Consider the following 24,003-nt stretch of genomic DNA (forward strand, 5'->3'; position numbering starts at 1 on the left):
CTATCCTTAAAGGTAAATGTAAAATACTATATGTCAATATTTCACATTATAGAGCTGAGGTTATACTTAATGTTCTGACCAATATTTATCCTTCAATTAACATAGTTACAACACAGATGATCTGATTTTTATTACATTGCTGTTCGAGGGAGTTTACTGTGCATGTCCAACATCAGTGATTACACTTCAAGTATAATTGGTGTAAAATGCTTTGGATTAATTTGAGGCCCTTAGTAAATGCAAACTTTTATTTTAATCTTTTTATTTATCATCAAATTTCCATTTTAAAACAAGTAAAAATAATCATGGTTTCACCAATGTACATTTTAGTTTAATTTAATATTTTAAAATTAGAATATCCATTTGCGTTATTACACCTGAGATTTATCTTGATTTTCATTGCATTTATTTTTCTCTCACCCTAGCCAAAGATCTGCATGGTCTAATGCAACCATTCCTCCTCAGAAGAATTAAGGCTGATGTTCTCTCTGAACTACCAAAAAAGATAGATGTTGTCTTGTATCATGGGATGTCTGCACTGCAGAAAAAGTACTATAAAGCCATACTGATGAAGGACTTGGGTGAGTACTAAATCTCTCTCTCTAAGCTGGATCTTTTAATTGATGAACGTTTTTCATGCACCTGTGCCTCATTGCACGTATATATGGCAATAAATTCAACTTGAAACTTTAAAAAAAAGCATTTAGACAATAACATTTGTAATATCAGCACTTTGTCTGACTATGCGGATGCTTCTGCACAGTTTTGCCATACATTATAACTAATGTTGGCAAAACCCTGAATATCATGCCTGTGTGCACCAACTGATCTACTTAAGATGTCCATGTCACTCTCAAGCAATTTCCATGGAATCGGAGACTCCCCTGCAAATGTGGAATTCACAGGCCTACTGGTCAACTTACACCATTTCCTGGCAGCATTCAGCATATTTGGCAGGGCAGTTCTTGCTGAAATTGCCTGGGATATTTTGGGGAAGCTGCTTCTTGAATATCTGCAATGCCACTACGGGGAAGTGAAGAATAAGATAGGGGGCTTTCAGCATTACATTGTTGAATGATTCATGGTTCTTTGATATTCGTATTTGTTTGTCGTTGATTTTATTTCGTTAAAAAATGTTAATGTTAACTTTAGTTTTAAGTTGTTTCTGAACGTCAGAAATGTTCATGAAACTTTGATGGCTTTCAAATCTGGGGCATCGCATGTTCTGATCCACCTGTGTCACTTCACTGCATTGTTTGAGGAACTATTGCAGCTCAAAGCAGCATCACTCAACTTAATGAACAACTGGACAATCTTTGGCTAAGTTACAGAGAGGGGAAGCACTGGCTGCAGGCTGTGCCAGTAAAATCCAAGCCAATATTTAAAATGTTACGTGTACTTACAGTAACTATTGTTGATATTATTCAGCTTCAGTGATTTAAGTTATAGTGAAATTGCTACTTGGTAACAATGAAAGCATTTACTGTTCAGTCAAGAGACAACACGTAATTGCAATCTTGTCTGCAGCAGTTTATGAAGGCAGATGACTGCCAATTCATTTGGGGATGGCTGATAAATATCCATTTACTGCCAATTCCTGGGAATGGATCTAAAAGAGTTTCTGTTCATAGGGAAAATTGATGTTGTTGAGTTAATTATGCAGAAGCAGCAAACTGTGCTGAGTTTAACGTGTTTTTAAGAAAGCATAATTTTTGCTCCTGAAGCGATATCGCACCTAAATATAGATGAAAAGCAGGAAGTGCCTCGTTAATATCTGCACAGATAGAGAAAGCAGTTAAATTATTTGTGTTTTTAAAGTATTCAGTTACATTTTTGACTCATCAAGAAGCATTTCCAAATTGATCAACAACATTTACTTTAGCAATATTTAAAACATTTATCAACATGTTTTGCTTTGTCATAAAAGAATATAACAGTTTATAGCAGGAATTGTTTTCCATTAATATTGTGCTCTCTCTAAAATATATAAGAAGGAACTTATTCTGTAAATTTTATTTCTGGTTTTGAAGGAGCGATGCATCAGCTAAACTCATCTGTAATCAGTGATGTAAAAAACAAAAAGGGCAACTCTCATGGGGAAGGGTTACTTGTGCAGTACTTCGTTAAATAGTCCTGGTTTCAGGTCATTCCATTGACTTCTCAAGTGAGATTTTACACTTTCTGGAGCGAAGATGTAATTAATGCTCCGAAAAGACAGGTCCCATAGCTGAGCTTTAGACAGGTTGAAAGCTGACTCTGCAATCTGATACTCCTGTGACAAATTGCTGGCAAAAACACCTTTACCATCGGTCTGAAGAACAGAGGAAAATGATTAGTAACAATTACTTTTACAATATTCAAAACATTTACAACATGGCTAGCTGTTTTGATAAAAACTATTTTCTTAACTAACTTTTGTTAGTTGTTATAATAATTCAGTCATTGTTCTTGTTTTGCTTTCTATTAAAATCTACAATAACAAATTAACCTGCATATAATGAATTTTGCAGGTTAGTAAAATATGTATTTATTGGAGATAAAGGCAATTAAGACAGATGTATTTGTTTTAATGCTGTGTAAACACACTAATATCGTAGTTGAAATATACCGCCAAATCCTACCCATTTAATATCTCGTTCATGGAGTTACTAATTTAAATATCTATAAATTAAAATATTAAAATGCAAACTTTCAACAATATTTTATTGAAATATTGTTGAAATATTACTATCATTTAATTCCATCAAAAATAAACTAGACTTACGCAAAGCACACACGGGTGTCCATGATTGTACCAGTATTGAAAATGGTGGCAATTGTATGATGAGACAGTTTGACCCTTGACATTTGATGTTAAGCAAAGCTCTAGAAAACAGGTGAATGTAAATTGATTTAGAATAACCTTTTCTCTGAAAAACAATATAATGGTAGATGCTGGAACAGCAATAAAATTAGAAAATGCTTAAAATATTCAGCAGTCAAGCAGCATTTGTGTTTTAAGATACAAAATCAGAATTAATGTTTCAGGTTGATGATTTTCATCAGAACTGGCTATTTTCTCACTTTTCCAGTTTTTATGAAAGGTGATCCACTTGAAAAATTAACCATTCCACTCCATAGATGCTTCCTAATCTGCTACACATCACCCACACTTTCTGTTTTTTATTATAACCTTCCCTTCCTTGCTGTTCACATTGTAAATTCCTTGGTGATATTTAAATAAACAATTTCACCCTTTAAATGATTTGCAAAGGATGTAACACTTACTGTGCAATATAACATGCTGTTCTGTTGGAGACAGCTTGCATTTATCTCTCAATAAGCAGTACCAGAATGGACATTGATTATTTCATCATAATTCTGTGCAAAAATCATGCTGCTATTCGTCCCTGAAGGACTTAATTAGCTGCATGGCATCTTGAAATATTGTGAGATTGTGAAAAGTGCTGTGTTAGTGCAAGTTTGTTCTTTTTCATTATGTTTTGCAATCTTCTCGATCATCACACCTCAATCTCTAGCCATTGGTACAAAGATTGGGTTCCATATTCTGCGGGTTCTTAAAGTTGTACTGAAAGTTAGAAAGAGGCTTCTAAATGACCTGAGAATTGGTTTCCCTTGTATTTCCATCCATGAAATGAGAGGAACTTTCGCTCAAAGCTTAATCAGGAATTCATAATTTTAAGTAAAAGTGATGCGAAATAGACACTGTGGTATAGAATAGCATTACATGAATATAATTTGCTCCATAAATTGTACGTTATATATAAAACCACTGCTTGGACAAAAAATTTAAATGTAGTTACCAATGGGTATTTGATGTTTCTTAATAATGTTGACCAGCTGGTCTGAACCTCCAGCTTCAGGATGAAGGAATGTGCCATGGCCTATTCTGTCTGGCGGAAGACCAAGAAACAATTCCCATTCTTCATTTTTATTTTGGACCTTAATGAGGGTATAATTAATTGGTTGTGTTAATGTTCTTCAAATCAAAAGAGGTTTTGATGTTTCTTGATTAACAATTTTTATTTAGAATGCTTCATTTATATTTATCACGTTATTCAAATGCAATGTACAATTTTCATAAATATAATCAGATCAACATTTTAGGAATGTACATTTTCCATTTTAGTACAGATTCAAAATAGTTATTTATCTAATTTCTAAAATCCTTACCTCAGCCATGTGCACAGCAAGCTTAAGACCAATGTTTCTTGCTGCATTGAGTGGATCAATAAAACTTTTAGCATGTCCTACCTTAAAATGGAGAAAACAAAAATTAGTTCTAATTAGCCCTGAACTGTACCACGTACATGGAATCCATTATTGAGATAAGCAGACATAGACAGGTACATGGATAGAACAAGTTTGGAGGGATATGGACCAAGTGCAGGGACGAGTGTAGCTGGGACATGTTGGCCGGTGTGGGCAAATTGGGCCAAAGGGCCTATTTCCACACTGTATCACTATGACTATATCTGTAAGGCCATCGGCAATTATACTAGCACTCCAGCGACATACAGCGTTTCACTCCTCCATGGATGTAAAAATTCTTTGTATGTTTCAGCTTTTAATTTATCACATCCTTACAGAGGGGGAGACTGATGAGCTTCTGACTTTTACCATCATCCATTGCATTCGATTGGTTATTTGATCTGCTCCCGGTTCCAGCCACACTCCCATGTTAGCATTCATGTAGCTGTTATATGAACTAACTTGTTAAAATACTGGTGATTACAGAACTTGGGAAGCCAGATAAGTTTTACTTATTTATGTAGAATATGCATTCTAAACATTAAAAAGCACCCAGCCCAGGTTCCTATCCCTGGCTTTGGCTGCACTCCAACTATTGATATTTCACAACTTGCCATCACAAGACAACAAATCCACCTCACTGTGAACAGGATTCACTGGACACCATAGGAGAGGGCCCTGGAGGAAGGTGTGATGTTTACCAATGCTCCCAATAACGTACGGCTGACATTGTGAGTGTGTGGCTGTTCAGATAGCATATCTGAAATTGACAAGGACTAGGTTTACTTTAGTATAGTTTACAGATACAGTGAAGAAACAGGCTCTTCGGCCCAATGGATCTGTACGGACCAACAATCACCCCAACACTAGTTCTATCCTCCACATTAGGGTCAATTTACAGAAGCCAATTAACCTACAAGACTGCACATCTTTGGAATATGGGAGGACAATGGAGCATCCAGAGAAAACCCACGCAGTCAAAGGGAGAACGTACAAACTCCATACAGACGGCACTCACAATCAGGGTCAACCCCGGGTCTCTGGCGCTGAAAGGCAGCAACTCTACCACTGCGCCACTGTGCAGCCATTAGGTGTAATATATGAAAATTTAATAGACATGTAAAGATTAACTGAAATAGATGTCCTTTATATTTGAATACTGTCAGTTCATGGGAAAAGTGATCTTTCAATAAATGTTCAGATAAGTAGAAAGAGCCAAGATAACAATTGAATAAGATAAGACACTGTGCCCTGCAGCTCTGAATTAGTCGGAACAGTAGATAGAAATAAATTACTCACCTCTGGATCTCCACTTAGATCCAGACCAACTACTAGCCCATCAGAGGATGTAAAGAATTCTTCCGCAAGTTTCACAGTCTCCATGGCAACAGTAGGTCCACCTCTTCTATCTATGGATAATAGAAATCTAGGGGAATAAAAATTAATGTTGTTGGTCTTTTTGGGTTTTTTTGCATTTGAGATGACCAATAAAAATGAATAAAAGCTGCCACTGAATAGATCCTCTTCCTTGAAAACTGGATTTCACCACAGTGCTTGCAAATGGGAACTCTGATAGCCTCAGACCCTTGACACTACTTTGCGGCTTTAAAATCCTAGTATTTTATTTTCAATCCAATTAGACCTTAAGACACCACTATTATGACAGTCTTTAGGATCACTCACCAGAGGAATTGTCCTATCTATCATTTGCAACTTAATGCTCGTGTTCCCAAACTCTCAAGCCCACCATCTCAAACAAGAATACTCTTCCAGAGTACAGGTCCAAATCTTGTATTCACTGTAACCAATCTTTCCCCATCTTCACCCTAATATCACAAACACTAAAACCAAAAAGCAGCATCTCCTAAACTTCACAATTTCCTGCAGTTATTGTCAAGGTCCACCAATTAATTCCTAGTATTACGTAAATTAGAAATGTCAGCAACTTGCTTTCTACGTCATTTTGTTTTAATGCCTATGATTATGTAAACAAAATTAAAATTGTGTCAAAACTAATGATTTGGTTGTTCAAATGATTTCCAACACACAAGGACCTCTTACCAATAAATGCCCCTGAATAATTTCAGCAGGTAACAGTAAAAGTCAGCTGGTAACAGTAAAAAGATATGTACCTTACATCAATGTCCACATTTTCTTGTCTGCATTGTTTTATGGCTTCAAGTATAGCCTCAACATATGACTTCTTGCTCATCCCTGTGTAAGCAATAAAAGCACGGAGTGCTGACTGGTAAACAGGTTATGTAACATCAAGTCAAAATCACTCTTCTAAAACATTTAGTCCTCTCCACTAATGCTACCTGACGTTTAGTTTTTCCAGCATTGTTTGTTTTTATTCCCATCTCACGCTAACATTAGGTATAAAACTACTGGGTTTTTAAATAACCAATATTGAGTAGAGACTTGAATAAATTGCCTACGCTTGTTTCAATATATTTACATAATCTTGTGATTATACCTGTAGTGTTTCCGTCTCGTGGTGTACTTCGCAGTTCAAGATATTTTACACCATCAGCTGCAAATTCTTTAATAACATCTTTTGCCACCTGGAAGAATTCAGCATATTAGTCATAATGTGATTTTGATCAGGAATGAGAGAACCACTTAAAGTTACTTTGAAAATTGAGAAGCAGAAAACAGCTGCCTTGCAAAAAAAGGGGAAAAAAATACGTTTCCATAAGCTTCCCCATAATGATCAGACGCAGTCTGTCGGTTTTTATCACAGGTAGACATTGAAATTAACAAACAATCACTTCTATTGAAGGTAGACAAAAATACTGGAGAAACTCAGCGGGTGAGGCAGCATCTGTGGAGCGAACGAAATAGGCGATGTTTCAGGTCGAGACACTTCTTCAAACTGATGTGGGGGGGGGGGGGGGGGGGGGGGGAGACAGACAGTGGGCTGTGGGAGAGCTAGGATGGGGAGGGGAAAAGAAGGAGAAAGCAGGGACTACCTAAAATTGGAGAAGTCAATGTTCATACCGCTGGGGTGTAAACTACCCAAGCAAAATATGAGGTGCTGCTCCTCCAATTTACGGTGGGCTTCACTCTGGCCATGGAGGAGGCCCAGGACAGAAAGGTTGGATTCGGAATGGGAGAGGGAGTTGAAGTGCTGAGCCAACGGGAGATCAGGTTGGTTATTGCGAACCGAGCGGAGGAGGTGTTTGGCGAAGCGATCGCCAAGCCTAAGCTTGGCCTCACCAATGTAGAGCAGCTGATACCTAGAGCAGCGGATGCAATAGATAAGGTTGGAGGAGGTGCAGGTGAACCTCTGCCGCACCTGGAAAGACTGCTTGGGTCCATGGATGGAATCAAGGGGGGAGGTAAAGCGACAAGTGTAGCATTTCCTGTGGTTGCAAGGGAAGGTACCAGGAGAGGGAGTGGTTTGGGTGGGAAGGGATGAATTGACCAGGGAGTTACGGAGGGAATGGTCTCTGCGGAAAGCCGAAAGGGGAGGAGATGGGAAGATGTGGCCAGTGGTGGGATCCCGTTGGAGGTGGAGAAAATGTTGGAGGATTATTTGTTGTATGTGACGGCTGGTAGGGTGGCAGGTGAGGACAAGGGGGACTCTGCCCTTGTTACGAGTGGGAGGATGGGGAATGAGAGCAGAGTTACGGGGTATAGAAGAGACCCTGGTGAGAGCCTCATCTATAGTAGAAGAGGGGAACCCCGTTCCCTAAAGAATGAGGACATCTCCGATGCCCTGGTTTGGAACATCTCATCCTGGGTGCAGATGTGATGTAGACGGAGGAATTGGGAGTAGGGGATGGAGTCCCTACAGGAAGCAGAGTGGGAAGAAGTGTTGTCCAGATAGCCATGGGAGTCAGTGGGTTTATAGCAGATGTCGGTCAGTAGTCTGTCACCGGCGATGGCGATAGTAGAGGTCTAGAAATGGTAGGGAGATGTCGGAAATGTTCCACGTGTATTTGAGTGCCGGATGGAAGTTAGTGGTGAAAAGGATGAAGTCAGTGAGTTTTGTATGGGTGCAGGAGGTGGCACCAATGCAGTCGTCAATGTAGCGGAGGTAGAGTTTGGGGATAGGGCCATGGTACACCTCGAACAAGGATTGTTCAACGTACCCTACAAAGAGGCAGGCATTGGATTGAAACATGCAACAATACTCTTTTAAAAAAATGCACCATAGAAACTTTAAAGGGCACAGAGTGTTGGAATAATTCAACGGGTCAAGCAGCATCAACGGAGAACATGGATAGATGACGCTTTGGGTTGGGACCCTTCACCAGTTTGAAGATGGGTCCTGACTCAAAACATCGTCTCTTGAGTCTGAAGAAAAGTCCTGACCCAAAGGTCGCTTATCCTTGTTCTCCAGAGATGCTTTCTGACCCGCTGAGTTACTCCAATACTTTATGTTCTTTTGTGTAAACCAGCAGCTGCAGTTCCTTGTTTCAACATACAGTAGTACTTCTAGCTTGTAGTAACACAAATAAACTAAAAGTTATTATAAGGTCTTGCTAGAATCAGTTATTAAAGATGGGATAGCAGCACATTTGGAAAGTGGTGAAATCATTGGACAAAGTCAGCATGGATTTATGAAAGGTAAATCATGTCTGACGAATCTTATAGAATTTTTCGAGGATGTAACTAGTAGAGTGGATAAGGGAGAACCAGTGGATGTGTTATATCTGGACTTTCAGAAGGCATTCGACAAGGTCCCACATAAGAGATTAGTATACAAACTTAAAGCACACGGTATTGGGGGTTCAGTATTGATGTGGATAGAGAACTGGTTGACAGACAGGAAGCAAAGAGTAGGAGTGAACGGGTCCTTTTCACAATGGCAGGCAGTGACTAGTGGGGTACCGCAAGGCTCAGTTCTGGGACCCCAGCTATTTATGATATATATTAATGATTTGGACGAGGGAATTGAATGCAACATCTCCAAGTTTGCGGATGACATGAAGCTGGGGGGCAGTGTTAGCTGTGAGGAGGATGCTAGGAGGCTGCAAGGTGACTTGGATAGGCTGGGTGAGTGGGCAAATGCATGGCAGATGAAATATAATGTGGATAAATGTGAGGTTATCCACTTTGGTGGCAAACACAGGAAAGTAGATTATTATCTGAATGGTGGCCGATTAGGAAAGGGGGAGATGCAACGAAACCTGGGTGTCATGGTACACCAGTCATTAAAAGTAGGCATGCAGGTGCAGCAGGCAGTTAAGAAGGCAAATGACATGTTAGCATTCATAGCAAAAGGATTTGAGTATAGGAGCAGGGTGGTTCTACTGCAGTTGTACAGGGTCTTGGTGAGACCACACCTGGAGTATTGCGTACAGTTCTGGTCTCCTAATCTGAGGAAAGACATTCTTGCCATAGAGGGAGTACAGAGAAGGTTCACCATACTGATTCCTGGGATGTCAGGATTTTCATATGAAGAAAGACTGGATAGACTCGGTTTGTACTCGCTAGAATTTAGAAGATTGAGGGGGGATCTTATAGAAACTTTCAAAATTCTTAAGGGGTTGGACAGGCTAGATGCAGGAAGATTGTTCCCGATGTTGGGGAAGTCCAGAACAAGGGGTCATAGTTTAAGGATAAGGGTGAAATCTTTTAGGACCGAGATGAGGAAAACCTTTTTCACACAGAGAGTGGTGAATCTCTGGAATTCTCTGCCGCAGAAGGCAGTTGAGGCCAGTTCATTGGCTATATTTAAGAGGGAGTTAGATGTGGCCCTTGTGGCTAAAGGGATCAGGGGGTATGGAGAGAAGGCAGGAACAGGATACTAAGTTGGATGATCAGCCATGATCATATTGAATGGCGGTGCAGGCTCGAAGGGCCGAATGGCCTACTCCTGCACCTATTTTCTATGTTTCTATGTCTTTATTTTGTCATTGGGAGTCTGAAATTCATTATCCCTAATTTCCACAATGACGCAATTGTTTTTTAATAACATGAGCTCTAAAATGAAAATATTCTAACAAACACAACTATCACATGTTAGCAAAACTACCTGTAACGTTGAATGTCTTCTCCCAGCCTGGTACAACATTGACAGAGAGCAACATTGCTGCACCGTGGAGCATTCGTTGTGAAAGATTTGCTGAAAGTTCAGTGAATGGTGAATGGAAGCAGCACTTCCACTTGAGTTCCAGTGAAACCATTTGATCAGTGCATGTTTTGTAAGTTCATAAGCCATGGGAGCAGAATTGATTGTTCTTTCCTTTTCAACCCCATTCTCCTGCCTTCTCCCCATAACTTTTGACACCCTCACTAATCAAGAATCTGGCAATGTTCACTTTAATACCCATTGACATGGCCTCCACAGCTGTCCGTGGCAATGAATTCCACAGACTCAGCACCCTCTTAAATGTCTCCATCTCCTTTCTAAAGGTATGTCCTTTTATTCTGCGGCTGTGCCCTCTTGTCCTAGACTCTTCCAGTAGTGGAAACATCCTCTCCACGTCCACTCTATCCAGGTCTTTCACTATTCAGTAAGTTTCAATGAGATCACTCTCTTATCCTTCTAAACTCCAGTGAGTACAGGCCCAGAGCTGTAAACGCTCATCATATATTAACTCAATAATCTCCGAGATCATTAAAGTAAACCTCTGGACCCTCTCTAATGCCAACACATTCCTTCTCAGATATGGGTAAATGTTTTTGTTGGTACTCCATATTTCTACTTTGCACTCTCCTTTTCAAACTAAGTTCCCCTAATAATCAATTTATAATCCTCCAAGGAAACAAGTGGATCAATAATTTAACAAAAATATCTTTTGGTGGCCTGGACTTGATGGATCTCTATTTACTACTGCATATCTACTTTGGAACATTTTGGTTAATCTTGAAAGAAAAATGACTCTTTTACCATGAAGATATGTTCCACGCTGTCAGTTAATTGATGAATTACTTTAAACATGTCAAAGCATCTGTGGAAGAAAGATAATATAACAAAAAAATGGTAAAGCTATTTTTTAAAGTAAGTTTCATTTGATTATGCGTTGCATTATTTATAAATGTAATGTTTGTGAGAAGCAATTTCTAGTTTGCATTAATTCCAATGTACTAACGTCGTTTACATCCACGATTTTCGACCAAACCTATAGTAGACTATTCTTTGCATCAATAATATAGTTGAAGATTTATGCAAACTTAATTTCAACCGTACTTGTTTGTAATCTGAGTAGATAAATGCAGACTATGGTAATGAAAAATAAGGCAGGAAGGTTCTATGATACCAGTGTCCCGCTGTTTTTTGAGATATTCCCCAATCTAGAATGAAATTTGTCACATAAATATTTTGCCAAGTTTGGCTTATTTTATAATTAGTTTAAGATATTAAATTTGATCTTAAACCCATAGTTATCCATACATACTCTTCTAAAGTTCTTGTTTGGCCTTTCCTGATCATGGTCATGTTATGCTGAATGTTGAGATGTGGTTTCTGCAGCATCAGCTTTTCTATTGTTGTGCTGCTGATGCAGGTGTTGAGATGAGCATGGAGTTCCTGATGGGTAAATAGACCATTATTACTTTATGGCAATGTTTGCTATGCTTACAAACCAAGAAACATCCACATACTATCTTTAAATTGAAATCAAAAACTAGAAAATTATAAATACTTCATTCGTTCATCATTGTTGAAAACATTAGTGACGCAGTGGTGCTGGTTTCCGACAGGAATTTGCTTACAAATTGCTTCCCGACGTCGGAGCTTCAATCACCCCGACTAGAGGGCCTGTACATTGGGCCATCCGTAGCGGCAACTGCGGAGAGTCAAGGCCCCAAACACGGGTGAACAAAAGGAGGAAGATTGACTGAACTTTATTGCCTTCCATCAAAGTGATCACTGTGGTGGATGTTTATGTTAAGTTCCAGTGTTCTTTAATTGTGTTGTGTTCAATTAATTGTATGGCTGCATGGTAACTCAAATATCACTGTACCTTAATTGGTGCATATGACAATAAATGTGAATACGACAGTGATCGCAACTTCCACTGAAGTGTGGATCGCCGTTGGCTCGCGAGAAACTCATCCGCCCTTTGACAGATCTTGTTTTTGGTCCTGCTGGGGGTCCACAGCCCCCTCCTCACCTGGGTAACCAGGTGGGGAAGACGGTTTAGTCGCTGACTATCCGACCATGGAGCAGGTAGCACGGGATTACATGGTCCCCGTGGCAGGGGGAACTCCCCCCGACCTGACCTATATATTGGAAATCTGAAAAATAAACAAATGCTGGATATATTCAGGCCAAGCAACATACAAAGAGGGAGAAACAGAGTTAACGTTTCAGATTGAGGATCCAACATCATAGATGTGGCTAGGCCTGCTGAATATTTTCAGCATTCCCAAAAAGAACATTCAAGCCAAGTGGAATTTATTGTCATAAAAAACACAATTTAAATCTTCAAGAGTTTGCTTCTCAACTTCTAGCACAACCTCATTGATTAACTGGATCAGATTTCACAATACAGATGTAATCTAGATGTTAATTAGCATTAAGAATCTATATCAACTAGTGTCTGAATTTGTTTTGATTTTCATAATTGTCCAAAATGCCTAAAGTAATTCTATTAAGTATAATTATAAACACAATTAATCTGATTTAGCAGAATCATCAACAGCTATATTATTGTGACAAATTTAATTTTATTTTCAGTGAAAAATGTGCCAGTTGATCATTTTACGCCCAAGGCAGCCATATATTCACAGGGAAATATGTTTTTCTTTTAGAAATATGAAGTTTGACAGAATTGTAAACTCACTGTAGGATATCTCAGTTCTATTTTAATCTTTAAAAAAAAATGACAGTTCAGTATTTAAATTGTAATAAATGCATATTAACTTATGTCATGTATATGGCCTTTCTGCTCAGCTTCCACGGTTGCTGCATATAATGTTAAAAGGCAGCATCTGCAGAGGCTGTAACTTGACATAAGGAGTCAAACATTTTGTTGTGACATTAAAATGAACAGCCTTAGGCACCCTGGTATATATAAAAACAATCTAATCTGAATCTGACGACCGTCTCTTCAACGGCAAACTGTTATTAGTTTCCAGACACACTTTTTAACTGCAACAAAATCACGAAAAGCAGAGACTATCCACTGAAAATAAACTAGGTTAAGTTGTAATTGCATGGTTGACTTCAGGGTCTAAAATTCTATTGCTGAATACACCTAAGTTTTAGGTTTTATGAAGTACTTACAACTTTAGGCAAAGCTTGATGGAATTGCATCATAATTTATATAGTTATGATGATGATGATATCAAGTATTCTGCTGTAAAGAATGTTCCAATCACAAGTATTTTTTTTTACTATTTTCACTCTTTTTGGTTGTGGGAAAAGCTGGTTGTTACCTTGATCTAAGGAACAAATTAAACAGAAGCAGATGAAGACTATTATCCAAATACAAAATATAAGTAAACAATATTTGGCAGTATTGCTCTTAAATGAAAACTTCTTAAATATCTGTCCAAGTTTAAAACGCATCTGATGGTTAGTTTATTTGCATTGTTTTATTCTTTAATACTTAGCATTGTGCAGCAGGATGTATATTTGAAGATGCCACAAGTACCTTATAGCCCTATTTAACCATGTAGATCCTGTTTCTATCACTTTAAATTGAATCCTGAATTCTAGCAGCTAATGGGATAATTCTGATCTTCAAGTCTTACATAGTTTTTCGTATGGGGCATATATCAAGATTAATATATATTTTAAGCATAATAAGTATTATTATTAATAATATAAATTCAAAAACATCAGCTTATATAAAGTCATCATCAAATTAAGTCAAATTATTTTGCCAGTAAGTAAATTTGTGTATTTTGCTATTCAACGGCTACAGCTCAATAAAAAATATACTTGCGTTATATATTACCCTGTACCTTATTTCCCATACATTTACAGGTATAACAATTCATTATATAGTAGTTACGTAAGCAATTGTAATAATGGTTTTCTTCATAACAAAGTCTTGCAAACAGTGATTCAACATGTGACTACTTACTTTGGTTTTAGATGTATCAGTTGAGGAAGAAATATTAGAAGTTGCTATTCTTTCAATAGCGTCATTAGACCTAACGGGCAGAAGAATACTGCGTATAATTTATTATTCAACAAGAGCACAGTACACATTCTTTCCAGTTTTTCCTTAATTTACTGATTTATGGGAGGCCTCCCAACCAGGAAGGTTGTGATTTAATAATATTAATGCACTGCAATGAATATAAGTTTTTGTACTGGCACTATAGGTATGAGAAAAATATAAAAATATTTTGTGAGTCAATAACCACATTAACTAAATACCCACATTTACATTTTATGTTTGATAAGGATGTTGCTGTTAATTTACTCTTGAAATGTGTGCTTGAAAGGAGGATTAAATGCTATACTAGAGAAAGTATTATTGTAGCAGTTTTTTGGAATAGTAGTTTAGTTTAAATTTATAAGATAAAATAGAGAAATGACAGTGAAATTGAAGTTACATTCATTTTATTAAATGATGACATTTTACCATGGAACATAAGAATTGTAGTTTTATGGAAAATAAATAAATATAATAGTTACAACTCTGCATATGACAAATTATTGTTTGGAAATTTTGTAAAATATTTATAAATAATGTGATTGATATAAATTGTAAGGAGTAGTTTATGAATTAATCAAATGTGCAGAATTTTATATTTGTATCACTGTCAGTTTGTAATGGAGAGAAATGGGCTTTAAAGTGGATATGTTATCTGGTGTAAGATTAACTATATAGGATGGCATATTGTAGTTTGTACCTGGATTGGCAGAATAAAGTTTTCACCTTACCATTTAAAAATGAAAATATGTGTAAAGTAAAAAAATGGACTGCAGACCTTAATGGTGTTTCGGAGGAAAGTACATGGTGAGTGGATTTTAAAGTGAGAATGGTGAAATATCAGGTAACAAATAGAAATGATGTGAGTTTAAATTTGGAGTTAATGCGTAACAATTTGGCAGAATAGAATGCAAACATGAGTGTGAACAGGTAGAGTAATGAAGGAAAGCTTTCAGAGAATCATTTATTTTATAATTAATACTGGTGATGGGAATGGAAAAGTAGGACTTTCTGTGTGAACAGGTATTCAAGTTTTGTGAGCTGGAAAATGTATGTTAAGAATGTGGGAAATTACAGTTTATTGGAAACAAACGATGCAAAAATTGTATTAATATGATGATATAATGCATTTATGTAATAAACATGAAGATTTACGAATTCAGTAGGTGGAATTAAATCCGTGATGCATAAGCACTGTCAATGGTTTGCTAGATATAGAACTGAGAGAAATCCAAATTTGCTCGCACAGAAGAAACAGTAGATGCAGGAAATGTGAAACATTGGCTTGAATTGGTAACTTTATTTCTCTTTCCATGGTTTTGTCTAACCAGTTAAGTATTTTCTGGTTTTTTTTCATTACGTTAATGCTAAGGCAACTTAAAAGTAATAGTAGGAGCGAGCTGGCATTGGAGTCGGCAGGATTGTAGTGCAGCTGATATGCTGCTGCCACTCGGCTTCTCGAATTCATGATGCAGCTTTATAAGACTTTAGAGGCTGCATTTGGAGTATTGCGTGCAGTTCTGGTCACCCATTTATAGGAAAGGGTGCAGAGGTTTGCCAGAATGATGCCCTGATTAGAAGATATTAACTACTGGGACAGGTTGGATAGACTTGGATTGTTTTCCATGGAATGCCAATAGTTGATGGGAGATCTGATAGAAATATATAAAATAATGAGAGGCATAGATAGGGTAGAATCTAATTCCCTGGATGGAAATATCATACTGGAGGGCATAGCTTTAAGGTAGGAGGTGCAAAGTTTAAAGATGTGCTTGACAATTAACCATACTTGGGTGTGGGGCAATCTTGACCACGGTGATCCTTACTCATTCAAAATTGTTTATCCAACCAGGCACTGAAACCCTCCCTGAGAGTTAATCTATAGAGAGGCATTTGCACTAGGGCTTGTCCCTACTTTCCACTTCCTTGTCCTTATCTGCAATCCATCCTGACACCAGGATATGAGGGATTTAGAACCACGTTTCTTTGTGCAAGACTTTTTCCCTTATATTGGGGACCACAGGTGGATTGTGCTGCACAGAGACGTCCTGTGCAATCAGGTTAAGTTAGTCCATAGACTCCTCTGAATCTGCTGCTACTACTGTAGCTTGGAGGAATCTGTATTCAAAGTAAGAGGAATTGCAGCCCATCTTTCAGTACCTGTAGGGCTGCTCCTCAGTTCTACTTACACTTCTGTCCCAAGCTCCTGATTTTTGTGTACTCAGTATGGATGGAGGCCAGTTGGGGAGGAGTGGTTTGTGAATCTTGTTGGTTTGCTTCTTGGTCACCAGAGTGGCCATTCACAGGTGCAGATGTCCTGCGTAAATGGCTGTTTCTTTTCCAGGGATACGTCTGTGCCCATGTGTTCCTGGAGGAGCACCAGGTGTACATACATTTGTTGAAGATTTCTTTGGTCTAGTGGGTACCACAGGGGCTAAAACGGATGTTGGACAGGGAGGAGTGGGCTTTAATTTAAATGTGTTGTGATATGTACATGAAATTTGTTTTCAGACAAAATAAGATGTGCAATGTGCCAACGGTGCAAAAGACACAGTGCATTGTTTAACAAGGGCAGTGGGAGGGCATAGTGCTACAATCGAAACGGGGGCAGCAGGTGGGGGCTGGGGTGATAATGCAGGTCGATGGGGCTGCAGGAGGACATGGTGCAGAGTAACTGTCCGACAGGGGGGAGGGGTTGACAGGCGGGTAGTGCAGCTGCGGCCTGGGGGCTGCGAAGCCTTTGATTGATTTGCACAAACAGCTAGAGTAACTTAGCGGGACAGGCAGCATCTCTGAAGAGAAGGAATGGGTGACATTTGGGGTCACCCGGCGTCAGACGAACGTTTGCGCCTATCCTCGATGTTAACTGGCATCTGCAGTTCCTTCCAAAACGTTTCATTGATTGGGACCTCGCAGTATCGCTTCAAACCGACCACCACACTGACCTGGTCCAGAGCCCCCAGCTTGTGACGGGAACAGTGTGAAGCCGGATAATCGCCGGTTGTTATCCCGCCGAGCGGTGTGGTTCAGGCCTCTAGGATCTTTGCTTCAGGCTCAGGCTCAGGCCAAAGATCCTTGAGCTCCTCTAGTATCTTTGGCTCAGGCTGCCGCCCACAGCGCCCCCGGACGGCCAGCGGCCAGCGCCTGAACCCCCGACCCCGCCTGCAGTCTCTGCTCTCCCAGTTGATCCATAAACTTGCAACGCCGGGTTACCCATTTCATTTAAAAAAAAAATATATATATATATATATATCGTTAATTCAGCCAGTTGTTTCTTCCATTTCGTCACAAGCTGCAGCAGTGTTAAAAGGTTAAATTTAACTTATGCAGTTAATTTAAAACTATTTAATGGACACAGGAGAAATCTATACAAAATAATAGGACACAACGTGCTGGGGTAGCTCCGCAGGTCAGATAGCATCTCTGGAGAACACAGAAAGTAGGGACAGGGTTAGGCCATTCGGCCCTTCGAGCCAGCACCGCCATTCATCATCCAGAATCAGTACCCTATTCCTGCTTTTTCCCCATATCTCTTGATTCCGTTAGCTCTAAGAGCCATATCTCACTCTCTCTTGAATACATCAGTGAATTAGCCTCCACTGCCTTCTGTGGCAGCCAATTCCACAGACTCACAAATCCGGGTGAAATAGTTTTTCCTCATCTCAGTCCTAAATGGCTTACCCTTTATTCTGTGACCTCTGGTTCTGGACTCCCCCAACATTGGAACCATTTTTCCTGCATCTAGCCTGTCCAATCCCTTTTTTACGTGTTTTTATGAGATTCCCTCTCATCCTAAATTCCAGTCAATATATATACGTCAGTCCTGCCATCCTTGGAATTAAGCTGGTGAACCTACGCTGCACTCCCTCAAATGCAAGAATGTCCTTCCTCAAATTAGGAGATCAAAACTGCACACAATACTCGAGGTGTGGTCTCACCAAGGCCCTGTATAACTGCAGTAGGACCCCCTGTTCTCAAATCCTCTCAATATGAAGGCCAACATGCCATTTGCTTTCTTCACTGCCTGCTGTATCAGCATACTTACTTTCAGTGACTGATGTACAGGAAAAACACGAATATGCGACCTTCGGGTTAGGACTCCAGTTAATAATTTGTAATAATTCCCCGTTTAACAAATGTCCAGATTCTTATTTGTTATTATTCTTAATGTTAAAAAGCAATCTACAATCATTATCATATTTTATTAGTCTAGATGTTTTTGGAACTCTAGTCTTTTAAATATATTTCACATAGTGTGGCAACACTCCATGCAATGCTCCAAATGTGTCCAACCACAGTTTTATACAGCTGCAATATGACTTCCCAACTTTTATGCTTAATGCCCCAACCGATAAAGGAAAGTATACTGCATGCCTTCTTTATCTCTTATTTATTTGTGTTGCCACTTTTGGAGAGCTATGAACTTGCACCCCAAGATCCTGGAATAACAACATTGTTGTATCACATGTTTTTAATGGTTAGTTGGTAATACCACTGTAATTTTCATTTCAGATGCATTTGAGAATGAAATGGGCAAGAAAGCGCGATTAATGAATATTCTAATCCAACTTAGAAAATGTGTTGATCATCCTTATCTTTTTGATGGTAAGCAAAGCAGTAATCGTCAAAGAGTATTTGAAGTCATTTGAAAATCTGTTTCCACGCTGTATGACTGAGACTATTATGGGCCAAACGCAGGCAGGTGGGACTAGTGTAGTTGGGGCATGTGGTCAGCATGGGCAAGTTGAGCTGAAGGGCCTGTTTCCCGGCTGCATTTCACCACCAAAATTAAGATGCCAGCAGATTTAAATTCATCCCAGGCATGGGTAAAAAATCTTAGATTTGACCATTCACAGTTAAATGATTTTGGCCAATGCCAATACCTATTAACAATAACACCTCTGTTTTGCTTAGAGGGCAGCAAAGAAAGACTACACCTACATTTAATTAAAACTGTATTGTACCCCTAGAATGCTTAAAAACTTCACAAACCATTGATCAATTTAGAAGTAAAGTAGTTTATTGTCTAATAAAATGTAACAGTTAATTTGCAGAGTTTAAGGTGAAAACTTAAAAGGCATAATTTGTTAACTGTTATTGATAGTTAATTAAGGATGGCGTATTGGCTAGGACTCTGGGTAAACTTCATGACATTTTGATATTTCAGTCCAGACTTTCCTAATTTGTTTAAATGTATGTTTATTATTGTCATGTGCCGAGGTACAGTGAAAGCATTAATTTGCATGCTATCCAAAACAGATCAGATATACTATACATAAATACAATCAAGTTAAACTCAAATATAATAGGCAGAGCAAAGGGGAAGATACCGAATATAGCTCTCAGCTTTGTAGTGCAAGAGTTCAGTAGACAAAGTCCAATGTCCACGATGGTACAGGTGCATTGGACAGTTCCCTAGTTTATGGAAGGATTGTTAAGAACCCTGATAACAAATGGCAAGAAGCATGCTTTCAAGCTTCTGTACCTTCTGCCTGTCAGGAGCAGGGAGGAGGAATGACTGGGGTATGTTGGTGATTATGTTGGCTACTTTTCGGAGGCAGCATAAAGCGTAGATGGAGTCAATGTTGGGAGGTCTGATCTATGTGAGCACTTTATGTTTTGTTTAGGTGTGGAACCAGAACCATTTCAGATTGGCGATCACCTTGTCGAAGCGAGTGGTAAACTTCATCTACTGGACACTTTACTGGCATTTCTGCATCCCAGGCATGGTTATTAAAATTCTTTGCATGGAATTTCTGTACTCTGATTAATGTGCATCGTGCCAAAATCAATTACTTTTCAGAAACTAATCAAGTTTTACATAAATCTTTACCTAATGTCACAAAGCATCCATATTACTCAGCAATAATGCTGATTCAAGAATGGAAGACTGGAAAATGTTAGCTTACCTCATAAAAGTGGTGTCAGATTCTTGTTAAAGTGCAAGCCTTTTGCATACATTTTATTTAACTGCTGAGCAAACCCATAACTACTTTGCACTGATGCGTAACTGCATAGCTGTGTTATGATTCATACCTTCATGTACATTTTTATGTTTGGGAGGTGTACTTGCACTGGCACGATCAATGGTTGTTCATTCATTTTTGGAAACTGGTTCAACCAGATCATTACATTTTTTACATATAAATAATTTGTAATCTGGCACAATAATTTGTATTGTTATAGAATGTAGAATTGCATTGTAAAATATTGTTACTTAAATGGTAGGGGAGATAGCAGATAATTTGGAAGTTTATTTAAACATTTTTACATAAAATATTAATGTGTGATATACAGTGATTTTTTTTGAGCAATTCTCTTATTTGTGCTACTGACAACCATCCCGTTGGCCATGGATGCCAGATGAATGAGAGTATATATGGTATTGTATTTGCCATTATCAGTAAGATGTCTATATCCATCATCATTTCACTCTTAAAACTGAAGCATATGTATAGTGTGTATGGTGAGAAGGGGGAATGAGAAAGAGAAATACATGCATATAAGAGATAGATAAATAAAAGATAAATAATTACATTTCAAATTATCCATCAGAGGTCATCGAGTGTTGCTGTTTTCCCAGATGACAAGAATGCTGGATATCCTGCAGGACTACATGGAATATAGAGGTAAAAGCTGCAACAGAATTTATCTAATGCTTCCTTTATTGCCAGAAATGTTGAATAGGGGCACCTGCTCATTCCCCTACTCCACTCCCCTCTCTCCACGACTGTGTGGCATTTAACGGCCTGTCCCACTTTCCCGCGTTTTTCACGAATTTTCCCGAGCTATTCACGAATTCTCCCAAGTTTTCAAACTCGCAGAATGTTCGTAACGAGTCCGTAGGAGGTCGTGGGAGTCTGTGGATATATCATAGTGGATTGTTATGCCAGCCTTAGGTACTCGGGGCTATTTTTTTACTCGTATATTAAAAAATATCCACGGCCATGCTTCATCAGGCTGGAAAAAACGCCCGACTTACCTGATGCCCCGAGTACCTACGCTGGCATAACAAGCCGCTACGATATATCCACGGATGTCATTAGAGATCCAGGCAATGTGCGTAGATTTATTTTGCCCTATCTACAACTTGCCTTTTAGAAACATAGAAAATAGGTGCAGGAGTAGGCCATTCGGCCCTTCGAAACCTGCACCGCCATTCAATATGATCATGGCGGATCATCCAAACTCAGTATCCTGTACCTGCCTTCTCTCCATACCCCATGAACCCTCTAGCCACAAGGGCCACATCCAACTCCCTCTTAAATATAGCCAATGAACTGTGGCCTCAACTACCTTCTGTGGCAGAGAGTTCCAGAGATTCACCACTCTCTGTGTGATCAACAGCTCTTTCCCTTCAGGGTTTTTCACACATTTTCAGTTGTGAATGTGAGCTAGATGTTAATCTTGTTGAATGGAATTGAATACCTTTATTGTCATTCAGACCTTACGGTCTGAACGAAATTTCGTGCCTGCAGTCATACATACAATCATACAATAATAAACAACAATAAACACAAATTAACATCCACCACAGTGTATCCTCCAAGCACCTCCTCACTGTGGTGGAGGCAAAAATCTTAGGGCTGCTGTCTCTTCCCTCCTCTTCTCCCTCTGCGCTGAGGCGATTCCCCACCGGGCGATGGCATAAACAGTCCCGCGGCTCACCGAACCCCGCAAACGGGCCGGCTCAAACACCGCGGCCCGGGGTGGTCGAAGCTGCTGCCCTCCAGTCCAGTGGAGGCGGCTGAACCCAGGACTCAGGTCACCGTCGCCAGAACGCCGTCCCAGCCACCGGAGCACCGTTCCAGCCCCTAGCCGGATCATTGCCAAGACAAGAGTGTTTAACTGTCTATGCACCGGGACCAAAATTTCTAAATTAAGCAAAATTCTTGCTTGCTGCAGCTTTACAGGCACATTAAATGTAACAATACAACAAATAAATAGAAGAATCAAAAGTTTAATTGTCGTATGTACTGGGAACAGAACAATGAAATTTAGTAATATACACTAAATTATCTGTTACATTAGGTAAACCAGTCCATAATCGTGCAGGCCTATATACATAGTGCATTGTGATGTAATTTTCCTAAATGTATCATTTCTAATTCAAGAAATTAGTTCCTGATTAACATTCAAATGGACATGATGGAGGAATTCAGCAGGTCTGGCAGCATCCATGAAGGGAAATGGACAAACGGCGTTTTGGGTTTGGAGATTTCTTCAGACTGATTGGAGTAGGGAGTAGCAAGCTGTGAAAGAGAGATGGGGGTGGGACAAAGCATTGAAAGTGATAGGTAGATACAGGTGGGGTAGGGGAACAGAATTGGAAGATGGGTGGAGGTTAAGAATGAAAAGGAGACAAAATAATTTCAGGTAAGGAATGAAGAGAAGGAGCAAAAGTAATGCCATGAGGCAGAGAGGTATGGATATAAGAGGGTTGCGGGGAGGATGAAAGTGAAATGAAGGCATCAGGGATGGGAAATGAATAATGGGGTAAGGAGCAGGGTGACTGGGGTGGTGAGAGATGATGGTAGAAATGTGTGCATTGGGGTGGGTAGGAGGCAGAGGAAAGAATGGGGGTCAGGGAGGGGTTATTGCTTGAAACTGAAGAATTCAATGTTCATACCATTGGGTTGTAAGCTACTCAAATGGAACATGAGGTGCTGTTACTAAGTGATTTATTTCCACTGAGGAAGATCTTATTATAATCTTAATTTCAAAGAAGAATAGACGGATCCTCCCCACTGTCCTGGTCAATATTTATCCCTCAATTAATCTCTGCAAAAAATGTGTTCATTATCACTGCTTGTGGAACCTTGCTATGTACTTGTTCAGTAAGTCTGTGTAAAGCACTATAGAAGTCTGTGTAAAGCACTATATAAATTAGTTTGTAAAAAAGCAAGGAAGAGATAAGATTTTTTTTACCTTCCATCACAGTGAGGAGGTCCCTGGAGGAGAGTCACTGTGATGGATGTCTATGTAATTGTGTGTTTTGTTTGCTTTTTATTGTTAATACTGTACAGTAACGACATTTTGTTCAAATTTTCTTTTTTGAATGACAAATAAATTTAATTTAATTCAATCTATTGTGATTCTCACATATATCACTAATTTTTACTTTATTGAAGGTTATAGCTATGAACGCATGGATGGATCCGTACGTGGAGAAGAACGATTCTTAGCAATCAAAAACTTCAATCAACAAGATATATTTGTTTTTCTTTTAAGCACCAGGGCAGGTTTGTAGGAACTGGCATGATATTTTCCCCTAAAATAATATTGGTTATTTAAAGTCAAGAAATTCTACAGAACACTGGGAGACTGTAATATCACTGTTGACTACATTAGACATCACTCTACCTATATGTTTAAGAGTTGGTTGGTCTGTTGTCCTGTGTGCCGAGGTACATTAATGTGCTATCTAGTCAAATCATACTGTAGAAGAGTACAATCATGCCATTATACAAGTATAATGAGAGGTACAAAGAGAAAAATACCAGGGTGCAGAGTATTGTGTTACTGAGTTAGGTGTTGCAGGTGCAGAGAAATTGCAGGTTTAAAAAAAAATGCAAGGCTTGTAATGGGATAGGTTTTGGAGATAGAGACTCTCCATTTGGCTTATGAAAGGGCCATTCAATAATTTGATAACAGCACGGAAGAAGCTGTTCTTGAATCTGGTTTG

General features: G+C 39.0%; 2 protein-coding genes across 3 annotated transcripts in view; one reads left to right on the forward strand and one right to left on the reverse strand.

The window, feature by feature from the left end:
• Positions 1-24,003, forward strand: part of chd1l (chromodomain helicase DNA binding protein 1-like) — a 57,601-nt gene that overhangs the window by 8,033 nt on the left and 25,565 nt on the right. Inside the window, exons 8-12 of the mRNA XM_055645024.1 lie at positions 426-581; positions 18,831-18,923; positions 19,946-20,042; positions 20,874-20,947; positions 23,450-23,560. Coding sequence (XP_055500999.1) covers positions 426-581; positions 18,831-18,923; positions 19,946-20,042; positions 20,874-20,947; positions 23,450-23,560 — 531 coding nt within the window. The remainder of the gene's footprint in view (positions 1-425; positions 582-18,830; positions 18,924-19,945; positions 20,043-20,873; positions 20,948-23,449; positions 23,561-24,003) is intronic.
• adal (adenosine deaminase-like) lies at positions 246-17,445 on the reverse strand. 2 transcript variants are annotated; one of them, XM_055645025.1, is made up of 12 exons: positions 17,264-17,445; positions 14,241-14,310; positions 13,436-13,593; positions 11,604-11,734; positions 11,096-11,156; positions 6,728-6,815; positions 6,384-6,465; positions 5,551-5,677; positions 4,174-4,254; positions 3,804-3,942; positions 2,765-2,865; positions 246-2,311 (listed from the first exon to the last, which is right to left on the reverse strand). In XM_055645025.1, the coding sequence occupies exons 3-12, from the start codon at positions 13,466-13,468 to the stop codon at positions 2,105-2,107; spliced, it is 1,050 nt and encodes a 349-aa protein (XP_055501000.1). In that variant the 5' UTR covers positions 13,469-13,593; positions 14,241-14,310; positions 17,264-17,445; the 3' UTR covers positions 246-2,104. The 2 variants fall into 2 exon arrangements, with proteins under 2 accessions (XP_055501000.1, XP_055501002.1); XM_055645027.1 differs by lacking the exon at positions 13,436-13,593 and having other exon boundaries at positions 17,264-17,444.

This window comes from Leucoraja erinacea, chromosome 13, assembly GCF_028641065.1.
Source record: "Leucoraja erinacea ecotype New England chromosome 13, Leri_hhj_1, whole genome shotgun sequence".
In the NCBI taxonomy this organism is placed as follows: domain Eukaryota; kingdom Metazoa; phylum Chordata; class Chondrichthyes; order Rajiformes; family Rajidae; genus Leucoraja; species Leucoraja erinaceus.